General features: G+C 43.9%; 1 protein-coding gene across 2 annotated transcripts; it reads left to right on the forward strand.

Moving 5' to 3' along the window:
- Window positions 1-85: 85 nt before the first annotated feature.
- pex7 (peroxisomal biogenesis factor 7) lies at window positions 86-27,697 on the forward strand. 2 transcript variants are annotated; one of them, XM_086143136.1, is made up of 11 exons: window positions 86-202; window positions 651-772; window positions 1,284-1,341; window positions 1,957-2,107; window positions 2,233-2,310; window positions 2,438-2,546; window positions 7,685-7,791; window positions 13,422-13,535; window positions 14,691-14,746; window positions 23,139-23,238; window positions 27,515-27,697. In XM_086143136.1, exons 2-11 carry the CDS (start codon window positions 664-666, stop codon window positions 27,584-27,586), a joined length of 954 nt encoding a protein of 317 aa, XP_085999262.1. In that variant the 5' UTR covers window positions 86-202; window positions 651-663; the 3' UTR covers window positions 27,587-27,697. The 2 variants fall into 2 exon arrangements, with proteins under 2 accessions (XP_085999262.1, XP_085999261.1); XM_086143135.1 differs by having other exon boundaries at window positions 88-245; window positions 27,515-27,696.

Consider the following 27,697-nt stretch of genomic DNA (forward strand, 5'->3'; position numbering starts at 1 on the left):
CAGAAGTATTCTCCCCTCCCACCAGGTGGGAACGCTCTAACCCCGACCTTGTAAGTGGCACAACGCGAAGTAGCAGAAGAAGAAGAAGAAGCCGAGGAGGAAGAAGAAGAAGAAGAAGACGAACCAAAACACGGAAGTGGCGCGGGATCTCGCCGTCCTCCTGCTGCAGGGGATTTCGCACCGAGACGTCCGATGGTTCCGGGTAAACAGACGAGAAACTTCGTAACTTAAACGAAGTAAACTTCGTGAGTGTCGTTATATGTCAGCGAAATGACTGTCGGGGGCTAGCTGCCATGCTAACGTCCGTTTAGCACTGAAAAGTTTTATGGTGTTTTCTTTTTTAAATAGTGTGACACTTTTTGTGCTTTTGCAATAAATTTTGTTTTCAAAATGTCCCTTTATGACGTTTTTTTTTTTCAAATGTCTCCTTTGGTTTTGTTTTTTTTTAAAAACCCTAAATTTCTGGATCAGGAAACTGTTTTCCATGCAACATCACTGGAAATATGCTGAAAAAAAACTAAAAACACAAACAACCCAACTAAAATCAAACATCACAGGGTATCTAAAAGTAGAGAAATGTGTCAACTAGTTGCAATAATTTCCACTATCTTTTCTTAATATTATTATGTAATGTTTGTGTTTGTGTGCAGAAAGCGTCTGAAGATGGTGAAGGTGTTCCACAGCTCTGGTCGTCATGGTTACGCTGTGGAAGTGTCTCCATTTCTTCCAAGCAGAGTGGCCTGTGCTGCCTCACAGTACTATGGTATTGCAGGTCAGTGCGGGCATGAAAGCACGACTTAGTAAGAGTCAATACACTGGACTCATTGCAGGTCAACATGGGTGTTCAAGTCACTGCAGGTTAGCAGCAGTGAATAAGACTAGGTATAGATTTATACAAGTTAGCATGGGTATGTAAGCCCTCCCAGGTCAGCGTGAGTTTATCAAACTCGGTGCAGGTTAATACAAGTCAGCATGAGCTAATCAGAGTCAACACAGATCAGTATATTTTCATCGTCAGTGAGTCAGTTTGACTTAGAGCAGGTTAGTGTTAGTCAGCAAGAGTGTTCAAGTCACTGTAGGTTAGCATGAGTTAATTAGCCTCAGGATAGGTTCGTGCAAATCACTACTGTTCAGTCCTACTTGGTACAACTCAATGCAGGTTATTACAAGTAAACGTGAGCCAACACGGGTTAGCGTAAGTCAGTTGAGTCACCAGAGAAGTCCAGGGTATTGTATTACACACGTGTCAGTCTGCAGATGACTGTTAGGTGTCTGTGCTGCAGGCTGCGGGTCGCTGCTGGTCCTGGATCAGACCGAGGAGAAACTGTCTCTCTTCCGAAGGTGAAGCTTTTACCTCTACTTCCTTCGCGAGTTCACATTACCGTGCACAGCATTTCTCCATTCTGGTTACAGTTCGGATCAGAACTTTGCTGGTTTCATGGAATGGCCGATATAACAGACATGCACAGTGAGGGTCATTTGTAGCCCTTCGTGTTTGTGTGCACTCCCATCAGCTTTTCAATTGACATCAACCACCCATCTAGATTGGGAGGAAATTTTGAATTGAGTGTGATAGGGAATATTCGATTTTTTTTTTTTTTTATTTCAGCAGTTTTTTTCTGGTCATTTCTATTCATGTAGAGAATGTTTCTGAGGTTTTAAATCATGATATTGGAATATTAAGTCCCAAATCAAACGACAGACACATTTACACGTTTAAACACTCTTGAATAAATATTCAATGCACTCTGTCAAACGTCGATGCTGCTAGAACAAAGATATGGCATTGCAGTTTCAGGCAAGCTTGGACCGAAAACAATATCAATGATTTCAGTTTGTCATTTATTTCTCAACAAATATACATGTTTGTAATATTCATTTGGAAATGTATTAAATCACCGAACTCAATAGATAATAATAGATGTGTGTGTGTGTGTGTGTGTGTGTGTGTGCCAGTTGGGAATGGGGGGACGGTCTCTTCGACGTGACATGGAGTGAAGTTAATGAACACGTCCTGGTTGCTGGGGGGGGAGACGGCAGCCTGCAGCTCTGGGACACAGCCAATCAGGGCGCTCCGTTGAGGGTGGCCAAGGAACACACACAGGAGGTGTGTGTCCACACACACACACACACACACACACACACACACACACACACACACGCACACACACAGGACATGTGCACACAGGAAGGTTTATGTGTGTGTGTGTGTGTGTGTGTGTGTGTGTGCAGGTATACTCGGTGGATTGGAGTCAGACCCGCTCAGAGAACCTTATCGTCTCAGGGTCGTGGGATCAAACTGCTAAAGTGGTGAGTGCTTATTTATTTCCTGGAAATCAACAACAAATCCTGGAAAATGACCCCCCCCAAAAAAATCAAAAAACTTCCAAGAATCAATAGGAGTTATTTTTGATTATTGATTAATCTCTCCCCGCAGTGGGACCCCACCATCAGCCAATCGCTAATCACTCTCAGGGGTCACGAGGGGGTCATCTACAGCACCGTGTGGTCACCTCATATCCCAGGATGCTTTGCTTCAGCCTCAGGTGGGTCTGCAGACTCACACACAAACACACACACACACAAGCATACATACACACATAAATGACCAAAGATAACACAAGTCTAAACCGGTGATCATATGTGTCCAGTGACCCGTCCACTTTGTTCCATTGAACAATCAATTTTTGGCCTGTTTTTCTGACTATAAGGTGATTAAAACCAGGAGGAAAATATTTTTCAGGAAACATTAATTGTTGTTCAAAACAATAAAAAATACAGAACACAGAAATTTATTTATAGATAAAACGCCTTTGATTCTATTTAGTATCATAGACCAAATTCTTCAATCGATGACAATTTTTTTTTAACATTATCGGATGCATTGTACCATCTCGCCACGAGATGGCAGTATATCCGCGTAACCGCTGGATTGGATTCAACACCGTGAAGAGATTCTGTCAGGGATCCGGATGTCCCACACATTCATCATATATGTGACATTGGATTGAATAATTCATGTTTTCCAAAATTAGAAGCATATATTTTTTGGTTAATTTGGTCTATGGTTCTCAGGAAATGAATAAGAAGCTGTGGAAGTTGACAGATAACCACGAATGAGGAAGAAATCCTCAAACTTGTTTAAAATGTGAAACGTTGAAATTAAGTGATATTTTTAAGGTAGTGGATAGATACTTAGCCAGAAAAATCTTATAAGGGGGGATAAAATGTTAGAACACAGTGATGGAATTGGCATTTAAGATTGTAAACTACTATGAATCAGTATCTTTACTATCCTAAAGGTGTAATTAGTTGTCATTTGACTTTTTTGAATTATTATATTAAATTATTCAATATTTGATGAAAACATTTCTTTTTCTCTTTTTTTTTCACCTGCCAATTATGTATTTATGTAATGTATTTAACTCCTAACTTCCCCCCATGTGACTAAACACAGCCAATCAGCTGCCAGACAGCTACCTTACATAAATGACATTAACGAACGAGTTGGAGTTTGTGAGATCAGATGATCACAGAGCGTTTTGCCTCCAGTGTGTGTGTGTGTGTGTGTGTGTGTGTGTGTGTGTGTGTGTGTGTGTGTGTGTGTGTGTGTGTGTGTGTGTGTGTGTGTGTGTGTGTTAAAGTTATCACGAAATCATGTTTTTACCGAAAGACACTGTCCTGCCGTTAATGAAGTTTGTTCCATGAGACCTGGTGTCACATCTGTTTCCATAAGTGATGTTTGAGTGTGTATGTGTGCGTGCATGTGCATGTGTGTGTGTGTCTCACTGTATACTCCTTGCCCGGGGGAACATTGTGTCTCGGTTGTTTTCCATTTTGAAGTGGTTTGTGCTCGAGGTGTAAACACTTGAAACAGGTGAACACACACACATGCAAACGGTTGCCAGAAAACTGTTTACGCTCTGCTTTATTCTTCCTCTTTGAAAACATTACTAGTATTACTCTTGTTTGTGGTTCTCATGTTGTTTCCTGCAAAAATTTACAAAATATCCCAGTCACCAATGTCTTTATTATTAATAATCCCCCATGCAACACTTAAAAAGCCATCCATCTGTTAGTTTTCTCACCAAAACAACTTATTTTACGGTGCATATGGATCTACGATGAAGGGTGTTGCAGTCTCAGAGGATACAGTGACTCGGAGCCGCAGTAAAAACCTTCCACCTGAGAATAAAAGCAGCTCAGGCTGTATGGTCGCAGAGTCAGGATTGGTGCGTTGACCGCCCTCGCTGCCTGGCCTGGCGTGGGACCAGGATGCGTCCGGCGCCCGCGGCTGTCCCGATAAGGAGCAGGTGGCTCGCCTCGGTCCTGACAGCCAATCACGAGCGTCTGTGTGGAAGCAGCTTCCCTGCTATCGACGCTAAACCTTTTCTCTCCAGTCGCCCACGTGCCGCCACTGCCGAAGTGCCGGCGCTGAGAGTGTGGCGGAACACGGAGAACGTCTTTATGTAAAAGGAGAGCGTGATGAGGGGGGATTAGCCGCAGGAGACGCCTCCGGCGATAAACCCGTGTCAGCGGCGTCACACGCGCCCTTGTCGACTTGAGAAGCAGCAGCTGCACCTGTAATTCATCCCCGAGCTGCCGCTTCCACGTCTGTGCCCCTGGCTCTCGACCGCCACCCCCATCCAGGCGCAGCGAGCGGTTGACGGTCTCCCGGAGACGACTCATGCCGGTACAGAGATAGGATTTGTCTCCATGACGGAGCTGAAAGCAGATGCTGATCCGCAGTCGAGGTATCTCGCAACACGAGTGACAGCGACGGCAGGAAATCTGCCCCCGACAAGCATGTTGATCTTCTGGGGTCAAGACCCAGTGTCACGGGCCACACACACACACACACACACACACACACACGAGCACAAGTTGACAGTAGCTGTGAATGTCCAATGAATCACTGAGACACTCACATGGAAGTCAATCCTTGCAGGCTTCTGTAGCTGCAGAGTCCAAAGGGTTAAGCTCTACCTCAAAATGTGTGAAACCGAGCCCAAGTCACATGGGTTAAAAGCTGTGTGTGTGTGTGTGTGTGTGTGTGTGTGTGTGTGTGTGTGTGTGTGTGTGTGTGTGTGTGTGTGTGTGTGTGTGTGTGTGTGTGTGTGTGTGTGAGAATCTGCTGATACAGCAGAGTTGAGAGGTGTAACTGAGCGAGACCCCGTTACTGAAGTCCCAACTGCCTGCAGACCCATGAACATACCCGCAGCCACACACACACACACACACACACACACACACACACACATATACAGGCTCCCTCAAAGCTTTCCTGGCGCATTAGATAGCTAAAGTGAAATTCAGTTACGCTTGTGGTTGCAGGACAGTCCTGAAGAAATAGTCCCCAGGACCTTTAAAGTGAATTATTCTTATTTCTATTTATTTTATCCTCAATACTGTATTACTTATCATTTTTTTGTCCTAATACTTTAGTCTATTTTTTACATTTTATTCTGTATTATTAGGGTCCATTATCTGGTAATATTTTGCTAAATTCATTTCATTAAAACTATGCTTTCCAGCTGATTCCCAGTAATTATATTGTTAATATTATTGTTGTTGTTATTATTGATCTAATGTGTCCAGGAGTACCAGGATAAGAGGTCAACAACTGATTACTGACACATCCCTCAAAAATATTTGAATCTCAGGAGAGAGATTTAAGAGAGAAAAAAAGTCTGAAGATCACAATCTTAAAAACAAACAAGGATAGTGAGGACATTTTTTCTATTTTTAGCTATTGATACTTTTTTTTTCCTTTATCACTTTGTCTTTTTTATTTTTCATTGTCTTATTTTTATTGTTTCTTTTAAATCTGTATTTTGTCTACATGTATATGTAGGGTGCCCTTGAATGTCTTAAATGAAATGTAATATTATTGTTATTATTATTATTGTTATTCAAATAGTGAACCTGAGAGTTAGCAGGTTCTGTTCCTGAGATGTTTTAACAGATTGTTTTCCTCGAGTCAGTCATCCATTTCTTCAGGTGGCTGTTCTCTATTTAATTTTGTTTTATTTTAATGTTAATTATCTTTTCTTAATTTCACTTTGTAAATCAAAGTCTAGAACTCAATGGCAACGCATGGGAATCCTCTGAGCCTCCTCTCTTTCGGTTTTTATGAATCTTTGTGTGGATTCTGTGCCGGGGAATCATCCCTAGTTTCTACCTGGAAACCACCCATGCCGTGAGAAACACTTGCTAACCTGCCAAAGAAAAAGCAACCAAGTAACCTTTAAGGTTGAAAATGACTCGAGACCAACACAACTCCGACATCCAACATCTGTGTTATCCCTGAAGGAGTCATGTGGTTTCTGCTGCTGGTTTGGTCTCCATCCTTCAGCTCTTTGGCTCTGTTTTCCTTTCTGTAGGTGCTTTCGCATTGTAGGAACTTTTTACAGTTCCTGGAACCTTTAAAGGAACTGTTTCTTGCTGCATTGGGACAGCAGAGGAACCAGGCACCGTGGACCTCAGTTCATGGAACCATTTTAGCTTCTACTCCAAGGCAGGGTCTCTTTACGTTGCCATAGCAACTCATGTGACATAGGTAATAAGGGGAAATCATAATCCACGCCCTTGCAAATAATTGTGGTCACCTGTCGATTGTTTTCTCGGGACAATTGACAGAACCAGCGAGAAATGGACTGCTGAAGAGGTCCAAGCTCCTCCGGACTGACCTTTCTTGCCAAATAAGTGTGGAGTTAGCCAACACTGGGCTTTGTTGATACAGCGAAGAAGTGCAGGGAAAAGATAAAAACGCTGTAACCCATCTCATAGTCCATGGTTATTATTCCCACCATGCAGAACCTGAATGCAGCTTTGCTCTCCATGTTTCTCTTCCGATTAGTTTTTGAGCTTGGCGCTTTGGTGCAGACACTTGCCTCCCTTATTGCCTGTGCTAATTCAAAACTAAAAGGAGGGTAGCACCTGGAACAAAATTGGAGCTGGATAGTACTGAGAACTTTTTGGCCTCAAAGTGGTATTGTGTCCCACTGTACTCAGGGAAACAGAGCCAATTTGGAGTGGAGTCACGAGAGACGGAGTTGATACTAGGACTGACCAACGCCTGCCAAGGCACAGTCAACAATGACGTGTTTAAGCAATGTTTTAAAAAAAAGGTGATGTCAACCATGACCCCTATCCTCCCGGTTCCTCCGCCGTCCTCACTGCAGCACGTTCCGCGCCTATTTTACTGGCAGACGGACCTTATTTATGTGAAAACGTAATTGTCGTCTGGGATCCGGGCGAGAGGACGACGTCTGCGGATGGGCACGAAGGTCAGACGTGCCAACCCGCCCTCACCAAGGAGGAAAGCAATTAGAGTTCCGAACCTGCCGACACTACAGGAGGAACAGAAAGTAAAAGTGCAGCGGGACGGTTGTCGCAGTGGGTTGGCAGACGTACAGCTACACACACACACACACACACACAAATACTCCCGGGTGCACACACATAGCAAAAGCCGGTCAGGACCAGTAGTAGTTTCCCCTCAATTAACCTACATGTCTGCATTAGAGCGTTGTTCTAAAGAACTCTGCAGGCGTTCCTCTCAGAACACGCCTGGCAGAATATCACCTCATTGGAACAAATTATTTATCTTGCCATTTAACTGATATTACAGGGATTTCGGATGTTTGACATGTATCTTATTCCATTGTGTGTCTCCTTATAGGTGACGGGACACTGAGACTCTGGGACGTGAAGGCCGCCGCCTGTCGATTGGCCATCGCCGCCCACCAGGCTGAGATCCTGAGCTGCGATTGGTGCAAATACGACCAGGTGGCTGCGACGGTTGAAATTTATTTTCCCTGCTCCGCCTCAGACTAGCTGCGACAGTAGACTTGGCTAGATTCAGAGTAGGTGGGGACTTGACTGAAAAATATGGAATGAATTAAGAGACTTGAAATCAATCATATTTCATGTTTGTTTCCCCATCAGCATGCTGGGGTAAAGCTAATATTACCGACCTATGCGCGAGTACAGTGCTATCACAACCAACTGCAGGCTTGTACAAAGCTAATATAAATGACCTGCATGCTAGGATCATGCTAACATAACCCACCTGCATGCGAGTGCTAACCTACTATCGCCGAGCTGTACAGTAGTTCAAAGCTAATGTAACTAACCTGTGTGATAGTAGAAAGCAAGCTGTGTGCTAGTACAAGGCTAATATAACCGACCTGTATGCTAATACAAAGCTAATATAACCAACATGTATGCTACTACAAAGCTAATATTACAACTTGTGTGCTAGTACGAAGCTAATATAACTGACCTGCTTGCTAGTACAAGGCTAATATTATGTCAGTGAAACACAGTGCGAATCTTCTTCTTTTTCTTTTGGCTTTTCCTGTCAGGGCTCGCCACAGCGAGTCAACTTTCTCCATCTAACCCTATTCTCTGTATCTACCTCTCTCACACCAACTACCTTCATATCCTCTCTCACTACGTCCATACATCTTCTCTTTGGTCTTCCTCGAGACCTCTTGCCTGGCAGCTCCAATTCCAGCATCCGTCTGCCAATATATTCACTATCCCTCCTCTGTACATGATCCAACCATCTCAGGCTGGCTTCTCTGACCTTCTCTCAAAAACATCTAACATGAGCCGTCCCTCTGATAGACTCATTCCTGATCCTATCCATCCTGGTCACTCCCAAAGAGAACCTCAACATCTTCATCTCTGCAACCTCTAGTTCTGCCTGCTGTCTTTTGGTCATCGTAACAGTTTCTAGTCCATACATCATCGCTGGTCTCACCACTGTCTTGTACACCTTTCCTTTTATTCTGGCTGATAGTCTTCTATCACATAGTACCCCTGACACTTTTCTCCACCCATTCTAACCTGCTTGGACCCGTCTCTTCACCTCTTTTCCACACTCTCCGTTGCTCTGGACTGTTGACCCTAAGTACCTGAAATCCTCCAGCTTCTTGATCTCCACTCCCTGTAGCCTCACCGTTCCACCTGAGTTCCCCTCATTCACACACATATATTCTGTCTCGCTGTGACTAACTTTCATTCCTCTCCTTTCCAGAGCATACCTCCACCTCTCTAGATTTTCCTCTACCTGTTGTCTGCTCTCACTACAGTTCACAATGTCATCTGCAAACATCATGGTCCATGGGGATTACTGTCTAACCTCATCTGTCAGCCTATCCATCACCATTGCGAACAAGAAGGGGCCCAGAGCTGATCCCTGATGGAGTCCCACCTCCACCTCGAACTTCTCTGTTACCCCTACAGCACACCGTACCAGTGTCTCACAGCTAGCATACATGTCCTGCACCAGTCTAACATACTTCTCTGCCACTCCAGACTTCCTCATACAATACCAGAGCTCCTCTCTTGGCACCCTGTCATATGCCTTTTCTAGGTCTACAAAAACACAATGCAGCTCCCTCTGACCTTCTCTGTACTTTTCTATTCGCATTCTCAACGCTAATACTGCATCTGTAGTACTCTTCCTAGGCATGAAGCCATACTGCTGTTCACAAATGCTGACTTCTGCTCTCAGTCTAGTTTCCACTACTCTTTCCCATAACTTCATTCTATGGCTCATCAACTTTGTCGCTCTATAGTTGCCACAATTCTGCACATCCCCTTTATTCTTAAAAATATGCACCATCACACGTCGTCTCCATTCTTCAGGCATCTTCTCACTCTCTAAGATCCTGTTTAATAATCTAGTCAGAAAATCTACCGCTGCCTCTCCTAGACACTTCCATACCTCCACAGGTATATCATCAGGACCAACTGCTTTTCAACTTGTCATCCTCTTCAATGCCTTCCTCACTTCACTTTTACTAATTTGTGCTACTTTGTGGTCTACAATAGTCACCTCTTCTACCCTTGCCTCTCTTTCATTTTCCACATTCATCAGCTCTTCAAAGTACTCTTTCCATCTTGCCATCACTCTTCTAGCATCAGTCAATACATTTCCCTCTCTGTCCTTAATTACCCAGACCTGTTGTATAGATCATTCTCACCCTCCTTACTATCTAACCGAGCATACAAGTCATCGTATGGCTTTTGTTTTGCCTTTGCTACCTCTATCTTTACCTTTCACCGCATCTCCCTGAACTCCTGTCTGTTCTCTTCAGTCCTCTCAGTATCCCACTTCTTCTTTGCTAACTGCTTTCTCTGTATATACTCCTGCACTTCCTCATTCCACCACCAAGTCTCTTAATATACTTTCCTTCCAGATGACACACCAAGTACTCTTCTATCCGTCTCCCTGATAACACTAGCTGTTGTTGTTCAATCACCTGGAAGCTCACCCTGACTACCCAGACCCTTTCTCAACTTCTCCCTGAAATCCATGCAACACTCCTCCCTTTTCAGCTTCCACCACTTTGTCCTCTGCTCTGCCTTTGTCCTCTTCATCTTCCTTGTCACTAGTCATCCTACAAACCACCATCCTACTGTACTTATTGTACTTATTGTACTTATTATACTTATTGTACCTTTTGTACTTAAGACCTTAAAACACTTGATAGCCTTAACCTTGACAATTTATATTTCATTGTATTTCTTATTCTCCCTCCTTCCTATTATTATCTATTACTGTTATGTTTTTGCTTGAAACTCTGGCACGACAATTTCCTTCAGGAAAAATAAAGTTGTTCTCATCTCATCTCATCTCATCTCATCTCATCTCATCTCATCCCATCTCATCTATGCTGTCTGGCTACACTCTCACCTACAACTACTTTACAGTCACTGATCTCTTTCAGGTTACCCCGTCTATACAAGATGTAGTCTACCTGCGTGCTCCTACCTCCGCTCTTATAAGTTACCCTATGTTCCTGTTTTTTCTGGAAAAAGGTGTTCACTACAGCCATTTTCAATATTTTTGCAAAATCTACCACCATCTGTCCCTCTGCATTCCTATCCTGGATACCAAATCTGCCCATCACTTCTTCATCCCCTCTATTGCCTTCACCAACATGTCCATTGAAGTCTGCACCAATTACCTCTCTCATTTCTGGGAATATTCTGCATCGCTTCATCTAACTCATTCCAGAACTTCTCCTTCTCTTCAGATTCACATCCCACCTGTGGGGCATAGCCACTAACAACATTGAGCATCACACCTTCAATTTCCAATTTCAGACTCATAAGTCTATCTGACATTCTTTTCACCTCTAGGACGTTCTTAACAAACTCCTCCTTCAAGATAGCTCCTACTCCATTTCTCCTCCTGTCATTACCATGATAGTACAACTTAAAGCCTGCTCCTAAGCTTCTAGCCCTACTACCTTTCCACCTGGTCTCCTGGACACACAGTATATCCACCTTCCTCTGCATCATGTTGACCAACTTTCTACCTCTTCCTGTCATAGTCCCAATATTCAAAGTCCCTACTCTCAGTCCCAGGTTCTTTCCTTTCCTCCTCTCTCTCTGCTTCCGAACACGCACTCCTCCTCTTCTTCTTGTTCTTCGACCCACAGTAGCCCAATTTCCATTAGTACCCTGTAGGTCATCAGTACCAATGGCGGTTGTTGTTAACCTGTTCGGTGGCCGATATGGTATAGTTTTGGTTGACTCGCATATTTGGTTTTGGCAAAAGTTTTACGCCGGATGCCCTTCCCGACACAACCCTCTACATTTATCCGGGCTTGGGACTGGCACAGGGAGACACTAGCCCGTGCCCCTCAAAGGCAGGCTTGGCGAGACATGGGCCAGTGCCGCCCTGAGGCTGCATTCCAGTGTGAATGAAAGTGTGATTAAAACATACATTTTTGTTCTTAATTACCGTATTTTTCTGACTATACGTCGCTCCGGATTAGAAGTTGCTCCAGCCAAAAATGCATAATAAAGAAAGAAAAAAAAACATATATAAGTCGCACTGGAGTATAAGTCACATTATTTTTGGGGGGAGGGGGGGGATTTATTTAATAAAATCCAACACCAAGAATAGACATTTCATCTTGAAAGTCAATTTAAAACGAAAATAGAGTAGAGAAAAACAGGCTGAACAAGTATAGCTTATATGATGCATAAACAACGAACCGAGAACGTTTTTGGTAGGCTATGTTAACGTAACATATTACGGTAAGAGTCATTCAAATAACGATAGCATATAGCACATGCTACAACCAAACAATCTGTGTCACTCTTAATCACTAAATCCAACGAAATCTTCTTCGGTGTCACATCTGAACAACTCCGCCAGCTCCGAAGGTAAACAATGTGCCGCTTCCTCATCTACTGGTACGTCGCTTACGTCAGTCATCGTCACTTGCAGTTCCAATGATTCCAGCCTTTCTGAATCCTGGCAGGATGGCGTCCTTGCTCTGATAGAGCGGCGAATGCGTTGCATGAAGCGTTAACACCAGGAAGGTCCTCTCGCAAAGTCAATTATATTCATCTCCTTGGCAGACGCAACTGTCCTGTTGACAAGCCTCTACCGGCAGCACGTTGTTCAAGCACCCAAGTGTGAACTCGTTCCGCTAGCCGTGGCCAGCTAGCTTTTAGCCCACGATTAGCTTTTTTAGTTTTCTTCATTTCAGTAAGAGTAATCTCTGCTTTTCACCAGTCCCTCACAAGTTTCTCTCTATCTTCAAACTTTCTCTCTGCTGCTCGCCATTTTCGGCTGCATATTTCACTACTTCCAGCTTGTAACCTGCAGAATATGATTTTCTTTTCTGTGCCATTTTTGTTCAGCCCTTCTCAGTTGTTTTTATAAGTTAGCGCGAATGTTGAAATGATCGATTTTTAAAGGTACAGAAATCGCTGGTAGCTTCTTTTTCCACAACGCTCTTCTGCCATGACCTGCCCCCACTGAATTTTGATTGGTTGCCGTGTGTGTGTGACAACCGCTGTTATACTAAAGACACGCACGCAGACACAGACACACACACATCAGAGCAAGAGAGCTCAATTATTTCAGACATAAGTCACTCCAGAGTATAAGTCGCACCCCCGGCAAAACTATGAAAAAAACTGCGACTTATTGTCTGAAAAATACGGTGATTGAAATGAACCGCTAAAGTTCGAGCCCCCATTCAGATGTTTAGAAGAAGACGTGGGTCATAAGTTTTGTATAGAAGTTTTGGATTGAAATATATTTAAACTGTAGGGATTTGGTTCAAAGTTTTAAAAAATTCTTGGTAGAAGAAGGGAAAAATTATGTGAATAGTAATTTTCCAACATCTCCAGGCGGTTTAAATTAATGATTTACATATTTAAAGGGTTTATTTTAATATTTATGTTTATTTTTACAGTAGATATTAATTTATATAGAGCTGTATTTAATCTATTTTGGCGCCTTTTCTACATGGAGTTCTATACTTTTGGCATAGATTTTGTAATAGTTCATGTTGAACGATGACTCACTGTGTGTGTGTATGCGTGTGTGTGTGCGTGTGCGCGTGCGTGGGTGTGTGTGTGTGCATGATTGTGCTCAGAATATCGTGGCTACAGCTTCTGTCGACCGAAGTGTTTGTGTCTGGGATCTCAGAAACGTCCGGCAGCCCGTCAGTCAACTGTTGGGGCACGCCTACGCTGTGCGCAGAGTCAAGGTACCCACACACACACACGCACACACACACACACACACACGCACACACACAGCCACAAACACAAGCACATTGCCATAAATCCACTGTTCTCATAGATGAGTGTGTGTTTCTGACAGCATCAAAACACCCACATAAATGCGCCTAATGAGCCACACACACGCGAACATACACAGACACACACATACCCACACTTGTTTGGACATCATTACAAGGACGGACCCTGAGATGCCGCATCCTGTCCTCCCCAAACCCCCCCAAAGATCACGTTTCATTTTGTCACTGGAAATTTTTCTACATTATAACTATTTACTTTATTGAATTTGGGATTCCATATACTCTTAATCCATCTATTCTTTTTCTTTCTCACAGTAGTCTTTAAGCATTATATTTTTAGGTACTATTTTTTGGGTTGTTTTCAGGTAATTTACCTAGCAAATCAAGACATTCTGTTTATCGTTTTCTGGTATTACCGGATAAATCGTCTAAAGTTTCTTGCTAATTTTTCGGGCTGATTTTAAGCACTCACAAATGGTGTTCGGTTAGAATAGTATGATAATAGCTGTGTAAATACATCTTGTAGACAAATTATAATTATGAATTACAATTATAAACCAGATCATCATCAAATATTATTCAGGTCTGATATTAGGGATGCAGGACCAGCCGCTGTTTTCTGTATCCTCAGTATCTGCAGATGTTAGAAAGTAAAACAGCTGCGTTTGAAAGAGGAGGAGGAGGGAGTCCGGTGTCTGACCCCCTGTCAGACATGGAGAAGTAAATGGAGGAGATCATTATAGAGTCTCAGCGGAGCCTTCAGTGTTTCTGCTGAGCAACTAGAAAAGCTGAAAGTGTCTAATCAGGAGCTGAAGGGCCGGTTTCAGTGCCCTCAGTGGACGTGGCTCGCTAACATTTAGCCCCCATTTTCCTTTTCCCATTTTTTCCATATTTTAGATATTTTAATTGAATTTTCAGGGAACCGCTTTGAGAAACAGGTGTGTCAAAATCTGCAGCACACTCAGTTTTGACTCATTCTAATCACAATCCATTTATCAGCATTGAGGACGCGGAGGGTCACGTGACTCCGCGACCTGGACGCTCTTGAAGCCAACCACGGAGCCGCCCCCCTCACCCTCTTCTGTTTCGCTCTCCTTACAGTTTTCTCCCTTCTGTCGGACTGTGTTGGCGTCCTGCTCCTACGACTTCACCGTGAGGTGAGTCCATGATGTCATCACTTCATGGCGCCATTGCTTTGAAAGCAATTTTTGATGTTTGAAAACACATCTGACATTCCCCCTCGTGGTGCGCTGCTGCATGTTGATTTCATGCAGGATCCAGAGGTTGAGATCAAATGACTTATTTCAGGCTTTTATCAGGGCTTGGACTTTGACGAGTTAATTTTGAATAATTAATTCCAAAAAATAACGCATCTTAATTGTGCTTTCATTTGCACCACCGAGCGTCTCTCAATGCCCGAGTTCTTGGGGGACAGCTCACACCGAAGCACCGTGGACTTTATGTGGAAAGGAGTTTGCGGAACACAGGAGCATCTCCACCCTCTGTTAGCACCTCATTGCTAAACATGCTAGAGCTAGCATGCAGTAATATTAGCGTTGTGCTTGAGCACAGCTTGGTAATGTCAGTATTGTACTCGCGCACACGTTGGTAATATTAGCATTGCACTAGCGCTCATGTCACTAATGCTGACTTTGCTGTGGAAAATAATGTTATTGCTAAATTTGTTAAAGAAAGCAAAGTATCGCCAGTCAGCTCTCATAATCAGAAACAAAAGTTCAAGTCCAGATGGATCGCCATCTTGCTTCTCCTCGGTAGAAGATCAGCGCAGACAGGAGGCGCTGCTGATCATTTCAGTTGATGAGAATTACAAATATGCCACCCACAAAGACAACGTCCAAACCAATCCAGCAGCTGGATGACGATAAAGGGACGTAAAGCAGGTCATGATGTAGAGATACAGATGTGTTTTCTGCACTTGTCTATTGGTCTGTGTCATAGACAGATGGGGAAACAAACAAGACTGTAATGGTAAAGCTCATGTATGCTGATTCAGTCAACAAACAAACGTACAAAATATTTCTAAACAATTCATTTTGATGAATTAAAAAGTCTTTTAATCGAGCGCCATCATAAGTTTTTATCAAAGATAAAAGGCCGGTTTTGGTTCCTCCCCCTTCTTATCCAGTGAAGCCTCCGTGTTCCGCTGACGGAGATCAAATCTGCACGACTGATGCCTCAGAGGTTTTTACTTCACTGCTATGTTTGCCGAAAGCTGAACCTGGTCAAATAGAAGTATTGTTCTTTAAATATTGTGCTTTTAGGGAATATAAGGGGGCAGGGATTTTTCTTTAGCAAAGTATTTGTTTTGGTTCCCGGGCCCACCCTAGCCTATCAAAGTAGCCTCAGGCAGCCCTATTTTAATTAATCAATTGATTTTTAAATTCTTGTCCATTTCCTCTCGTTAAAGTCGAGGGTCAAAGGTCAGCAGGGGTCTTGTTCTGTACAGATCGCTGAGACACAAACTATCGTGCTAATTCATGTGTTAGCGCTGGGGTTAAATAATTAGCCTGATTAGCGGAAAAGAGGGAGACGACACGGACAACGTGGAGAGCAAAGCCGCCTCAGCGTTCATATTCGGCGTGGCGGGAGTTGCAAACATATGGGTGAAGTGTTTTTATTTTCTCCCTGCACTGCTTCGCTGTGTGAAGAACCCTGCCGTTAGCTAACGCTGTACTTATTTTGGCGAAAATGTTAATGCTTCGCTGTGAGCCCCGGAAAGCGATTGTGTAATTTTATTGAAAAGCTTCTATAAAGGAAAGGCATTAATGTCAGTTGACAAAAGCAGCGATCGTCTGCTTTAACACGAAGTTTAAGAGACAAAGACTCATTTTTTTCTCCGAGCCCTTTGTGAAATCCAGAAGGAGGAAAGTCTGAAACTTTGTAAAATGTTAGGAGACAAACTGCTGAGGGTTTAAAATTTCGTTTAGCTCTTTTATGACCAATATTATGAAGATGAAGAGGAGGAGTGGCGCTCTGTGAAAGAAACCATGTTTTCCACACCACTGCGTCTTGTCCATTCGTCCATGAAACTGCTGACGAATAAATTCATGTATGTATGTATGTATATATATATATATATATATATATATATATATATATGTATCTGAATTTCAGATAGATCCTGAAAGACTTGAGGTGTGTTTTCCAATGTCCACATAACCTTACCTTTGCCGATTTAATAATAGGACATCGATTTGCAGGTTGCTGTGGCGTGACTGAGCTGCCAAGGGCAGTAGGGGTCAAAGGTCAACCCGTACATGTTCATTAATGGATGTAGCGTTTTTTGCAGATGGGATTGCAGAATAAATGGCAAAATTTCTTCCGAGATTGGTGATGTTGCAGGAGATGGCAAGGGAAAGACAGAAAAGTGGATTTAGCGAGACAGGAGTCGGCGCTGTGCGTGGGAGCAACATGTGGGTGGACATCTTGGCGAGAGTGTCCTGATTTCAGGAGAAGATCCTGTGGAGGAGGGAAAACGAGGTGTTTCCCCAGCATGAAGCGTCACAGGGAGACAGAGCTGCAGGTTACCAACTCTAATACAAAATAAAAGCAATGGCAGGCCTTTACAAGATATTTATTACCTCTATTACCTCTATATTTATGTCCGCATCAGCGCCAATCATATATGATAGTGCCAGCCGTGATCCCATCCTGCGCTTCGGATGTTATTGATTTCCGTTTTCCTCTCTTTTAATCTATGCGTCTGGATTCTCACCTCAATTTGAAGTAAATGAAGTGTGTGTACGTGTGCGCGCGTGTGCACCTTGCTTTTAGAATGTCATCCATTCATCATCGTTCTAATGGTCCGAAGCGGTTCAGTCGACAGTCACTGCAGTAGGAATTTGCATAAAGTGACACGCGGCACACACCCAGGTGCTGCTGCATGTGCTATTTGGGATGCACTGGATACCCGAGTACTGGTTCGAAAATTGAGGTATTAAATTCACCTTGCGTTGATCTGCTCGTACGCTGTGTGAAGTTTTGACATGAAGCCAGATCAACATATTCACTCTCACTCTCCCGCTCCCTCTCACATATCTGACCTTTTCAATAGAGGGTCAGATATACTGTAGGTGGCAGAGTAGTACAACTGGACAGGAGACAGTCCCGGTACTAACTATCATATTGAGACAGCAGGTAGTACCTCTGGTGGATACTTTGGTGATAGTGCTCCTGGATGGCAGGTAGCACCTTTGCTAACTGTTACCACGATGGACACTAGTTGGTGAGGCACCAGGATGTATTTCTGCTAGATGTTGTTTCAGCACCAGTACACCTGAACAGCAGTTACTTGTTCTGCTAGCTGTTACTTTGATGCAAGTTCACCCAGACAGCAGGTGGTACCTTTACTAAATGTCATCTTGATACTAGTACAAACAGACAGCGGGTAGCACCTCTGCTAGCCGTTACCTTGATTGACATTAGTACACCTGGACAGGAGGTAGCGCCTCTGCTGGCTGTTACCTTGTTGGACGTTGGTACACCTGGACAGCAGATAGCGCCTCTGCTGGCTGTTACCTTGGTAGAAGTTCACCTCGACAGCAGGTGGTCCTCAGCTAGCTGTTAGCTTGATGGATATTAGTACATCGGGACAGCGCGAAGTGACTCTGCTAGCTGTTACCTTGATAGAAGTTCACCTCAACAGCAGGCGGTACCTTTGCTAGCTGTTGTCTTGATATTAATCCAGTGCACTGGGACATCAGGTAGCACGTCTGCTAACTATTACCGTGGTTGACATTAGTACAGCAGGTAGCACCTCTTCTAGATGTTACCTTGACACTACTACAGGACATCAGGTCGCACTTCTGGTAGCTGTTACTTTATACTAGTACACCTGGACAGCAGGTGTTACCTTTGAGATTTTTCTGGTTGTGAACACAAACAGTAATGAGAGAGAGGGAGCGGGAGAGTGAGAGTGAATATGTTGATCTGGCTTCATGTCAAAAGCTTGTGTTTTATTGATCAGAGCTTTTATTGGCTCAGATACACTGCTGAGTGCTGCTTTCATTATAACACACACCCACACAAACACAAACAGACAGGCCTGAATCAACCAATATAATCTGTTTGTCCACTAACAGAACAGTGAATGAAATGTCCTAACTTCCTGCTCCACGCCTCTGCGGATGCTAACGAGGAGTAGCTCAACCTTTCAGCTTCTTTCATCTTTATTTGAATCTTCATGTCTCTATTAACCGAGATAATCCTTTCACTGCCGCTGCTTCTGCTGCCGCTCTTATCTTCAAACGCTGATTGTGTGTGTGTGTGTGTGTGTGTGTGTGTGTGTGTGTGTGTGTGTGAGAGAGAGAGAGAGGTAGTGTGTAATTATTTTCAGAAGCACGTGATCACCTTATTAACTGTAGCTTGAAGTCCTTCCTACCCTGGCAAGAATCTTGTTTTTTGAAGGATTTTTCTCGTCTAGCTGATCTTAAGTGTACAGTTCATTTGCAACTTAATTTAATTTAATTAATTTAGTTTAGGTGCAGTTGTACTTGCAGAAACCTTTCATTCGGTAAACCGGTGCCTGGACTGACATGTGGCGGACATCCTGTTTCTGTTGGATTATTTGAAGAGCTCGAAATAAAGCTGGACTTGGCGAGCTCGTCCCTTTTCTTTACATTTCCCATTGAATGACATCCCTGTCTCTTTGTTCTGTCTCTTCCTCCCTGTATCTCGGGGGCCTTTATGCCTTCCTTCTCCTGGCCCTCAGTGAGTCACCGAATCGTAATAGTGGCACGCACAAAGCCAGCAGGTGAATGGACGCGTTCGCACAATGACTACACAATACAAGCCAAATAATTAGCCGCCATGGAAACTGGAGACAAAAGCTCGGTTTGTTCATAATAAGGTCGCATATCCGTGTATTTGACTAGCAGGGACGTCACCTGCTCCCATTGTCGCGTCCACATCCTCCACACCTGTGGGCGTACACAACTAGCGCACCTGTGGGCATACAGTGTATTTCGGCAATAAGACTCATCTGTAAACAGGAGGCATTTCACTAATCCTGTAGAGTCGATGCACAACTTCAGCGGTGTGTGTGAGGGGTTGAAGGCTGGCCATCCTGTCGGATTCAGAAGGAGAGCCGCTGGACTTCACAGTGCTGAAAAAGTTACTGCTGGTTCTGGTAGAGAGGTGTCAGAACACAAAGTCCATCACACTTGTTGTGTGTCATGGTGTCCTTGTTGACCCCGGTCCACCATTTAAAGATCTTGCAATGGTCCTCAGAGCATTCAAGGATGGTTCTATAGGAAGAGGACCAATCAGCAGAGACAGTGTGGCGCTTCTGATTATGTCCTTTTTAGACACCTTGGGTCGTGCTGTTCATGAGGGTGTCACTTTGACAGGTACCACCTTCCTGAACGCTGTTACAGACCGAGTCTTGCCTTCAAGTAAAAAAGTTTTTCATGTTTGCTGACGTAAAGTTCAGTAATGGTTCAGGAGCAGCCTGAAGAATCATTTTCAAGGAGTTTAAGTTGGACCCCAAATTCCCCAAATCCTAGTCCAGTCAAAGAATTGTGGGACATGATGGACATACAAGTCTGAGATATTGATCCTACTGGACTTAAGGTCTCTGTGTACTCCCAAAAGCGAGGACTTTTTTTTTCTAATAGTGTCCAAGAGCTATCGAGAGATTGGCCTGAATTTAAAGTGGGTGAGGTTAATGCCAAAAAAAAGCATGAGGCTTGTCATTCCCGCTTTTCAGCTGGTGCAGAAGGCTATATGCTGACGGATGGTTTTGAGGATGAGAGTGCTGTAACAAGCTGTGGGGTTCGTTCTTCAGAAAAGACAAGGCGGGATTATTGTTCTGGCAGCCTTTTATTATGTACATGCCTAATGCAGGAAAACAGCCGAAGCCAATTCAGCTGGCCATCTACTTCACTTGAGGATTTGACACTAATTAACATTTGACAACATAACATAGACATAGCTGACCTCGACATAGCAAACCCCTTTTCAGCAGTTCTAACGGTCCTTCAGTCTACATCCCACATCCTCATAGTCTTGTTGAAAATTCATAGAACACATTAGTGAGGTATGTCAAGCTAGCAAATGGCCAGAAATTGTCAGAAAGAGGCTCCCGAACATCTGCCGCACAAAATGGCGATACCTCTGTGGCAGATTCTCATCCGCGAACTACAGCATCTACTGCTAATGTACCAGATACCACGGTAGGGGTCGGTGAGTTGTCACAACAGGCTTTGTTACACCGGAGAAACTTCTTGCAGTTCCTGTTAAGGAACCTGTTCCTGTTAAGAATACAAAATAGTTGTCGAAATGAATCTTAATAATGATCATGATAAAACACCATGGGCTGCTGGGTGTGAAGTTTGTCCAGAGTGTCTGACTGAAGGCTCAGTGAAATCTTCAGTCATTTCCTGAGCCGTCGGGTCACTTTGTCCCTTCCGTCTCACAGACGCCTCTCCGTCTGTCTCCTCTGACGCTCTCATGCTTCTGATCTTAGCTGTCAACTCCTGGATGGATATTCTGGTGATTTTACATCCCCCATCCCTCCAGCCCCTGCATTTTAAAAATCGAAATTTTACGAGTGGCCTCGTAACTAGGTTTCTTCCCAATTGTTGAAAGGTTGTTTTTTATTTTCTGTCTTTGTCAAATACTTTGGGCTTATATGAAACTGTGATCTACTTGAAGAGTTAAGATTTATGTGAATTAATTTGATAATAATATGAGAAAAACTAAAGCATGGTGGCGCAACGATAAGCACTTCTGCCAGCAAGAAAGACGGTCCCTGGTTCAGTTTGGACAGGGTGGCTCTCCGTGTGGCGTCTCCATGTTGTCCTCGTGTCTGCAAGGGTTACGTTTGGGTTTTCTGGTTTCCTCCCAAAGGGGGGAAACATGGAGGAAGTCCATTGGACGCCCTATACATGTGAATTAGGGAATGAATGGTTGTATGTCTCTTGATGGCATTTGATTCGAGAGCGACTTTTTGTATGTCTCTATATGACGTGTGAATTAAAGGGTTTTAATGTACTGCATTTTTCTCAGTTAATAACAAATAATTAACCAAAAAAAGCCCTCAATCTTCATCAGTCTTTCTCAGTTGAATATAGTTGAGAAAAACTCTCCATACAGTATATTTAGGTTCATGTCATGTTTCTATAGCAACTGTAGTCTGTGGAAAGGGGTCGAATGATACACGCTGATGCCTCTGGATCCCCCCGGTGATCTGATGGTCTGGGCGCGTCCCGGCAGCCTGACATCCACGGCCACACACACCCAGGCGTGGAAGCCCCGTGTGACCAACCAGTCCGACAGGATACAGATTCACTGAGACGCCCGAGGACTCGAGCAGCGGCCGCAATCAAACTGATTGAACCTCTGTTTCTGTGTGTGCGTGTGTGTGTGTGTGTGTGTGCGCGCGCGCGTGCGTGTGTGTGCGTGTGCGTGTGTGTGTGTGTGCAGGCTCGTGTCTCTGTCTGCGTCCAAAGCCCTGACACAGCACACTCCCCCTCCATTCATCCACTTTGCAAATGTAATTAAATCATTTTCAGAGGGAACACTGCAGCTCCATTAGACCACACACACACACACACACACACACACACACACACACACACGAAACCATTAAAATACAAAAAAATGTGACAGCACTTCTGGTGTCAAATTTAGATGATTTGTTCCTCAGGTTTTTCTTTTGCTGTATTTATTTCTCATGCATTTCAAACAATTCTGTATAGTCTTTTTTTTTCTTTTTGCTATTTTTAGCTTTATCCCATTTTCATTCAGTTGATTTACAAATCAAGGAGATTTGCAGGAAAAATTATACAAAAAATCTATTCCAAATCTAAATCTTTCAATTCTAATCTTGAAGAAAATTGAACCAGATTCTTAGATGCTTGCAAATAAGCTCTATTTATGTTTTATTATTTGCATGTCTTTATTAGTTCATTGAAGTGAAAACTGATCCAAACCATGATATTTCATAATTTAATGTCTTCACTGTATTGGAATAACCTGGCAAGGACTTAACCACACACACACACACACACACACACACACACACACACGCAGTGAATGATGAGCGCCTGGGGAGACTCGGCCATTGAAATGTATTATATATCGACTGAGTTGTTAGTGTAAATCACTTTCCTCTGTGAGGGTGTGTGTGTTTTACTATCCTAATGAACAGAAGGAAATTATTTCTGGCTGAAACTCAGACCTTACGGAGAAGTTTGGCTCCGGCGTTGCAGCACTCCAAGCAGATTAAACCGCAGCCAGCTGATACCTGTGGTGATCACGACCCTGCTATTGATGCTATATCCCAGGCGGATCTCTTCCAATGTCCAAATTTTTTTTATGAAATATAAAATAGGTATATATTTTGTATGTGGATCCCTGCAGGACAATAAGAGGGGTAATAAATTCCGTGTAACTTTATTTCAGCTGTAATATCAGGCTAGCGGTTAGCTCATTGCACTAAAGCGCGCTAGGACAAACAAAAATGTCGGAATTTTCATGCTGACTGGGCCTCGCTGACTTTGAGTTCGACATCGTCCCTGTCTGCAGGTTCTGGGATTTCGACAGTGAGCGCCCCCTGCTGGACACCCTGGAGCATCACTCCGAGTTCGTATGCGGGTTGGACTTCAGTTTGCACGTCCCGAACCAGGTGACGAACACTCACACAACCAGCCGACACACACACCTGAAAGACTAGCTTACACACTCACACCCGCATGACCAGGTGACACACACACCTGAACGATTCGCTGACACACACTCAACGTTGGACAACCAGCTGACGCACATTCACACCTGCAGGACCAGCTGACACACTCACACTTGGACAACCAGCTAACACACACTCGCACTTGGAGAACCTGCCGCTGCTGAACACTCACACCTACAGGACCAGCTGACATACACACACCTTAACGACTAACTGACACACACTCACACCTGGACAACTAGCTGATATACACCCCTGAGCGACTAGCTGACACACACTCATTCCTGCGCAGTCAGCTGACACACACACTTGCGTGACCAGCTGACTCACACAAAGTTGGATACCAGGAAACACACCTCTCATGCCCATGAACAGAATTACGTGCTAGCAGGAAGCTAATTAACAATATCCTTCTTACAATTACTGGATTAACAATGTTAGAATAATTAATTTCATGCTCGTTGATTATCAGTGTGAACAGTTCGTTCAGAGCTTTTTTACAGAATGGCTACCTCGGTAGGGTTTTGTCAAAAGACGGAGTGAGATCAGACAAAGGAGGATGAAATGTTGGATATGAGGAGCAGGAGACGGGAGACGGACAGAAATGTGGTCTTTTAATAGGCCGATCAGCCGGAACAGGATGTTCATGTCTGACTTGTGTCAGGAGGTTTGAGCGTTGCGAGGCTGAAAAGGCCACTTCACGTCTCCGGGGGTTTCTTCATCGGCTGATTTGCTGCGTGGTTTCGCGACTTGCAAACTTCCAAACGGCTCAGGGAGAGTTTCCGTATCCAGAAAAGCCCCGAAGGAAGGTGCGGTTTTCGTGTTTTGCATCACTCACCTCCGCATTTCTTCTCCAACCCCAGAGGAAACGCTTAACCCCGTTTTTTATTTATGGTTCCTGACGCCCGGGGCTGGGCCATCACCAGCAAAGACTTCATCACCGTCCTTCTCAGAGCTTATTCAGTCTCCAAACTCACAACAGTCCCCTTTTCTCATTGAGGGAACTTTTTGCAGTTCAAAGAACTTTTTCAGGAACTACATTCTTGGTGCATCTGGATAGCAGGGGAGCCGGGGGCCGGGGGCCTCGGGTCTTAGAGCCATTATCGCTCCTACTCCCAGGCAGGGTCATTTTGCGCTTCCATAGGAACTCGTGTGACGTAGGCGATTGGTGCAAATCAAGCCGAGCGCTTCTTGCAAACTGTGGAGCGCCGTTTTTTGTGGTCACAAGATCACTATTTCAAAAACAAACAAGGACTGTGAATTCTTTTTTTCTTATCAATATGTTACTTTCATTTTTGAACTTTTACCATTTTGTCACTTTTATTGTTTTTTTTTTTCATTTGATTATTTGTTGGGTCTTTTTAAGCTTCCGTAGGAACTCACATGAAATAGGCACTTGATGAGTAGTGGCACCCCTTACAAGATCCTTTTTTTTCGGACTGAAGGCTGCTATTTTAAACTGGTTGGCTTTTCTCTTGCGAGAAATGGACTGGCAAAGAAGTCCGAGCTTTTCTGGCCTGGTATGCCACAGAGGGCTTTCCAGGGCTTGGAGAGCTTAGCCCCAAAACTTAGCCCCAAAATTAGCCTCGAGTTAGCTAACGGCTGGATTCTTCACATGGTGAAGCAGTGCAGGGAGAAGACAAAAACGGTTTAAGTCACCTGATAGTTGGTGGTTATTACTCCATGAACGCTTCGCTCTCTGTTTTTGTTCACGTCGCCTTCCTCCTCTTTTCCGGTGGTTTGTTTTTGAGTCTGGCGCTCAAAGTGGACGTCCCTCCTGTGGTCCCTTTCTGCCTGTGGGAAAGTAAAAACTAAAAAAAAAAAGTTCACCTGGAGCGACATTTTAGCTGGACAGTTCCCAGGACTATAGTTCTTTCTCTGTTCGAAAGCGAACAACAACAAACACCAGAAATCACATCTTTCTGTCCTGTGTGCCACCTCATCCCAGCGTCCCCCGTCTCCATGGTAACATACATTGTGAAGAAGTGGGATGCCCACTTTTCTTTCCCCCCCATAATATTTCACAGCCCCAAATGACTTTCTCTATTTTTGAAGCTCATTTGTTTCTCTTCAAGTAAAGCTGAATATTTTTATTTTTCATGTTAATATCAGACACTATTTTTCACTCCCCATTAAACTAAATGTACCTAGAAATCAGCAGGAAATGATCAATGAGCAATATTAAAATAATCTCAATAGATTTGATAAAATAGTGGGGATCTATAATCTATAATTAGTTTTAAAACCCAGCGAGAGGAGTCAGATAGCAAGGCGCTCAGAGGTCACTGCTCTTCCTCTCCTCTTCCTCCTCCGTGGCTGATCTCGTCTCCCCGTCTTCCCCTCGGTTCATTATCTTCTCTAACACCGGTATGTGATGGATCACCTCTGAAAACGACCAAAACACACACACGCACACACACACAGCTCCTCCTGATGTGTGGGTGCCTGCGTTCGAGCACGTGTAGGTCACCGTCGTTGCTATGGATGGTCGTCGAGGCACAGCGCTCCAAATGTTTTTCAGTCTGGAAGAAAAATAAAGCAAAAAACGTTCACGTTTGACCTGCTTTTTTTCCTCATGCCGTCAGGTTCCGGGCTACTGAACTCTGGAGGAGCTGGAATTTGTGGGGGGGGGGGATTTGTCGGGGGGGAAACGGAAAAGGACGGGTGAACTGTCCGGGAGAATGGCTGCGGCAGCAGGGGTGGCAGAGTCCATAGGTATCTCATAGACAGAAATAGGAGGATCGGTTGTCTTTATTAATGAGGGACTGGAAAGATAATGCAATATGTAGGACAGTGGTCCCAAAGCCCTGGATCGTTTGGTACCGGTCCACAAAGAAAATCTTTCTTGGTATAAATTATAGTTTTTCATTGGACCTTCTGGATCGTATTTTGAAAAACAACCTTCTCCGCCTTCGCCTTACTGCCGCATTTAATATTGAAGCTGCCTAATGTAACGTGTAATCATTGTATTCAGATTCAATACTGTGAACCGGCAAAAGATTTTATAATTTGAAACATTTTCATGCATCACTCTGGTCGCTGGTACAAAAAAGGTTGGGGAACGCCGATCGAGGGCCGGGAGTCTAAACCTGGTGGAGTTGTCAACGCTGATAGAAAAGTGGAGAGATGGAAAAGGTGGAGGTTGTATCCATGTGGAGTTTGAGGATGTTGGAGGAGAACCATGCAAGGGAGGGAAGTGGAGGAGTGGAGTTGGGTTTCCGATAGAAGGACGATGTCGTCTGCATCATGTGATCTAAAACCCATACGTCAATGAAACAGGTGTTTTTCTCGTCTCAGTCCGTCACGTGATTGAAGATCAGACGCTTTTTTTTTGCGTCTCTTTTTCAGTTTGTGACAACTGTGAGAGTAAAACCAGTGCAGGATCTCACTGGACCAGAGCATGTTATTCCATGTAATAACAACATATTATGGGATGAGGCGGTGTGTCATTAGCGGTGAAGGGAGGGTGTAATTCCAGGTATGTCGTCATGAAGCTTTACGCTCGGACTTGATGCGAAGACAAACAAGAGCCAAGACTGCGGAAGAGATGGGGTCAGGGACAGTTTGCTTGTTGTGTGTGTGTGTTTGTGTGTGTGTGTGTGTGTGTGTGTGTGTGTGTGTGTGTGTGTGTGTCCAAGGAGAGACAACATTATGGAAAGTTGAAAGTGTCGGAGGTTCAAGGCTTCTTTGAATGTTCCACACAGTGGAGATGAATGAAGACACAGTAGTGAACGAAGAACGACGGTTCTGGGACACGACGCAGCTGTTATCGCCGTTAGGTCGTCGTGGTAACGCCGGTGTGACTGACATCCGGGAGTAGGTGGAGGGGGATTGCTCCTCCCTGCACTAGCTGTCATGTCGCTTTTACCGTGACTACACAACGCCTTTTTTTTTTACCAAAGTGTCCCCATGTTTTTGAGGAATCTGAAAAAATTTCAGGTGCCGTTTGTCTTTTCCAATCATCGATTATTTTTTAATTTTTTAATACAATTTTAATATTTTGATATACCGTTTTTCAAGAGATTGCATTTTATTGAAGAAATCTGATTGGATCTCACAACTGTGTGAGTGTGTTCGGTGGCTTCATGTCAGCAAACACACACACACACACACCACACAACAGGTGACAGGTTTCACACAGTCAGATACCGTTGTCATGGAAACGCTCGCTCTGCCTGAACACACGCCTGTGTTTGTTGTGTTTCTCCCCCCGCAGGTAGTTGACTGTTCCTGGGACGAGACAGTGAAGATCTACACTCCTGCCTGTCAGACTGCAGCCACAGTGTAGACACACACACACACACACACACACACACACACACACACACACACACACACGCAGACACACCCACTACTTTCTTTTTTTTTGTCAAAAATAAATTAAAATAAAAATCTCTTT

The sequence above is a fragment of the Fistularia commersonii genome, chromosome 36 (genome assembly GCF_037954325.1).
Source record: "Fistularia commersonii isolate RoL2024-O1a breed Wild chromosome 36, RoL_Fcom_v1.0, whole genome shotgun sequence".
In the NCBI taxonomy this organism is placed as follows: domain Eukaryota; kingdom Metazoa; phylum Chordata; class Actinopteri; order Syngnathiformes; family Fistulariidae; genus Fistularia; species Fistularia commersonii.

Bases quoted from the DNA above. Each gene is read 5' to 3' on its own strand.
- pex7 (XM_086143136.1), top strand. From the start codon at position 664: ATGGTGAAGGTGTTCCACAGCTCTGGTCGTCATGGTTACGCTGTGGAA. The intron at 2,311-2,437 runs GTGAGTGCTTAT...CTCTCCCCGCAG, and splicing joins GGGATCAAACTGCTAAAGTG to TGGGACCCCACCATCAGCCA. The intron at 23,239-27,514 runs GTGACGAACACT...CTCCCCCCGCAG, and splicing joins GTTTGCACGTCCCGAACCAG to GTAGTTGACTGTTCCTGGGA.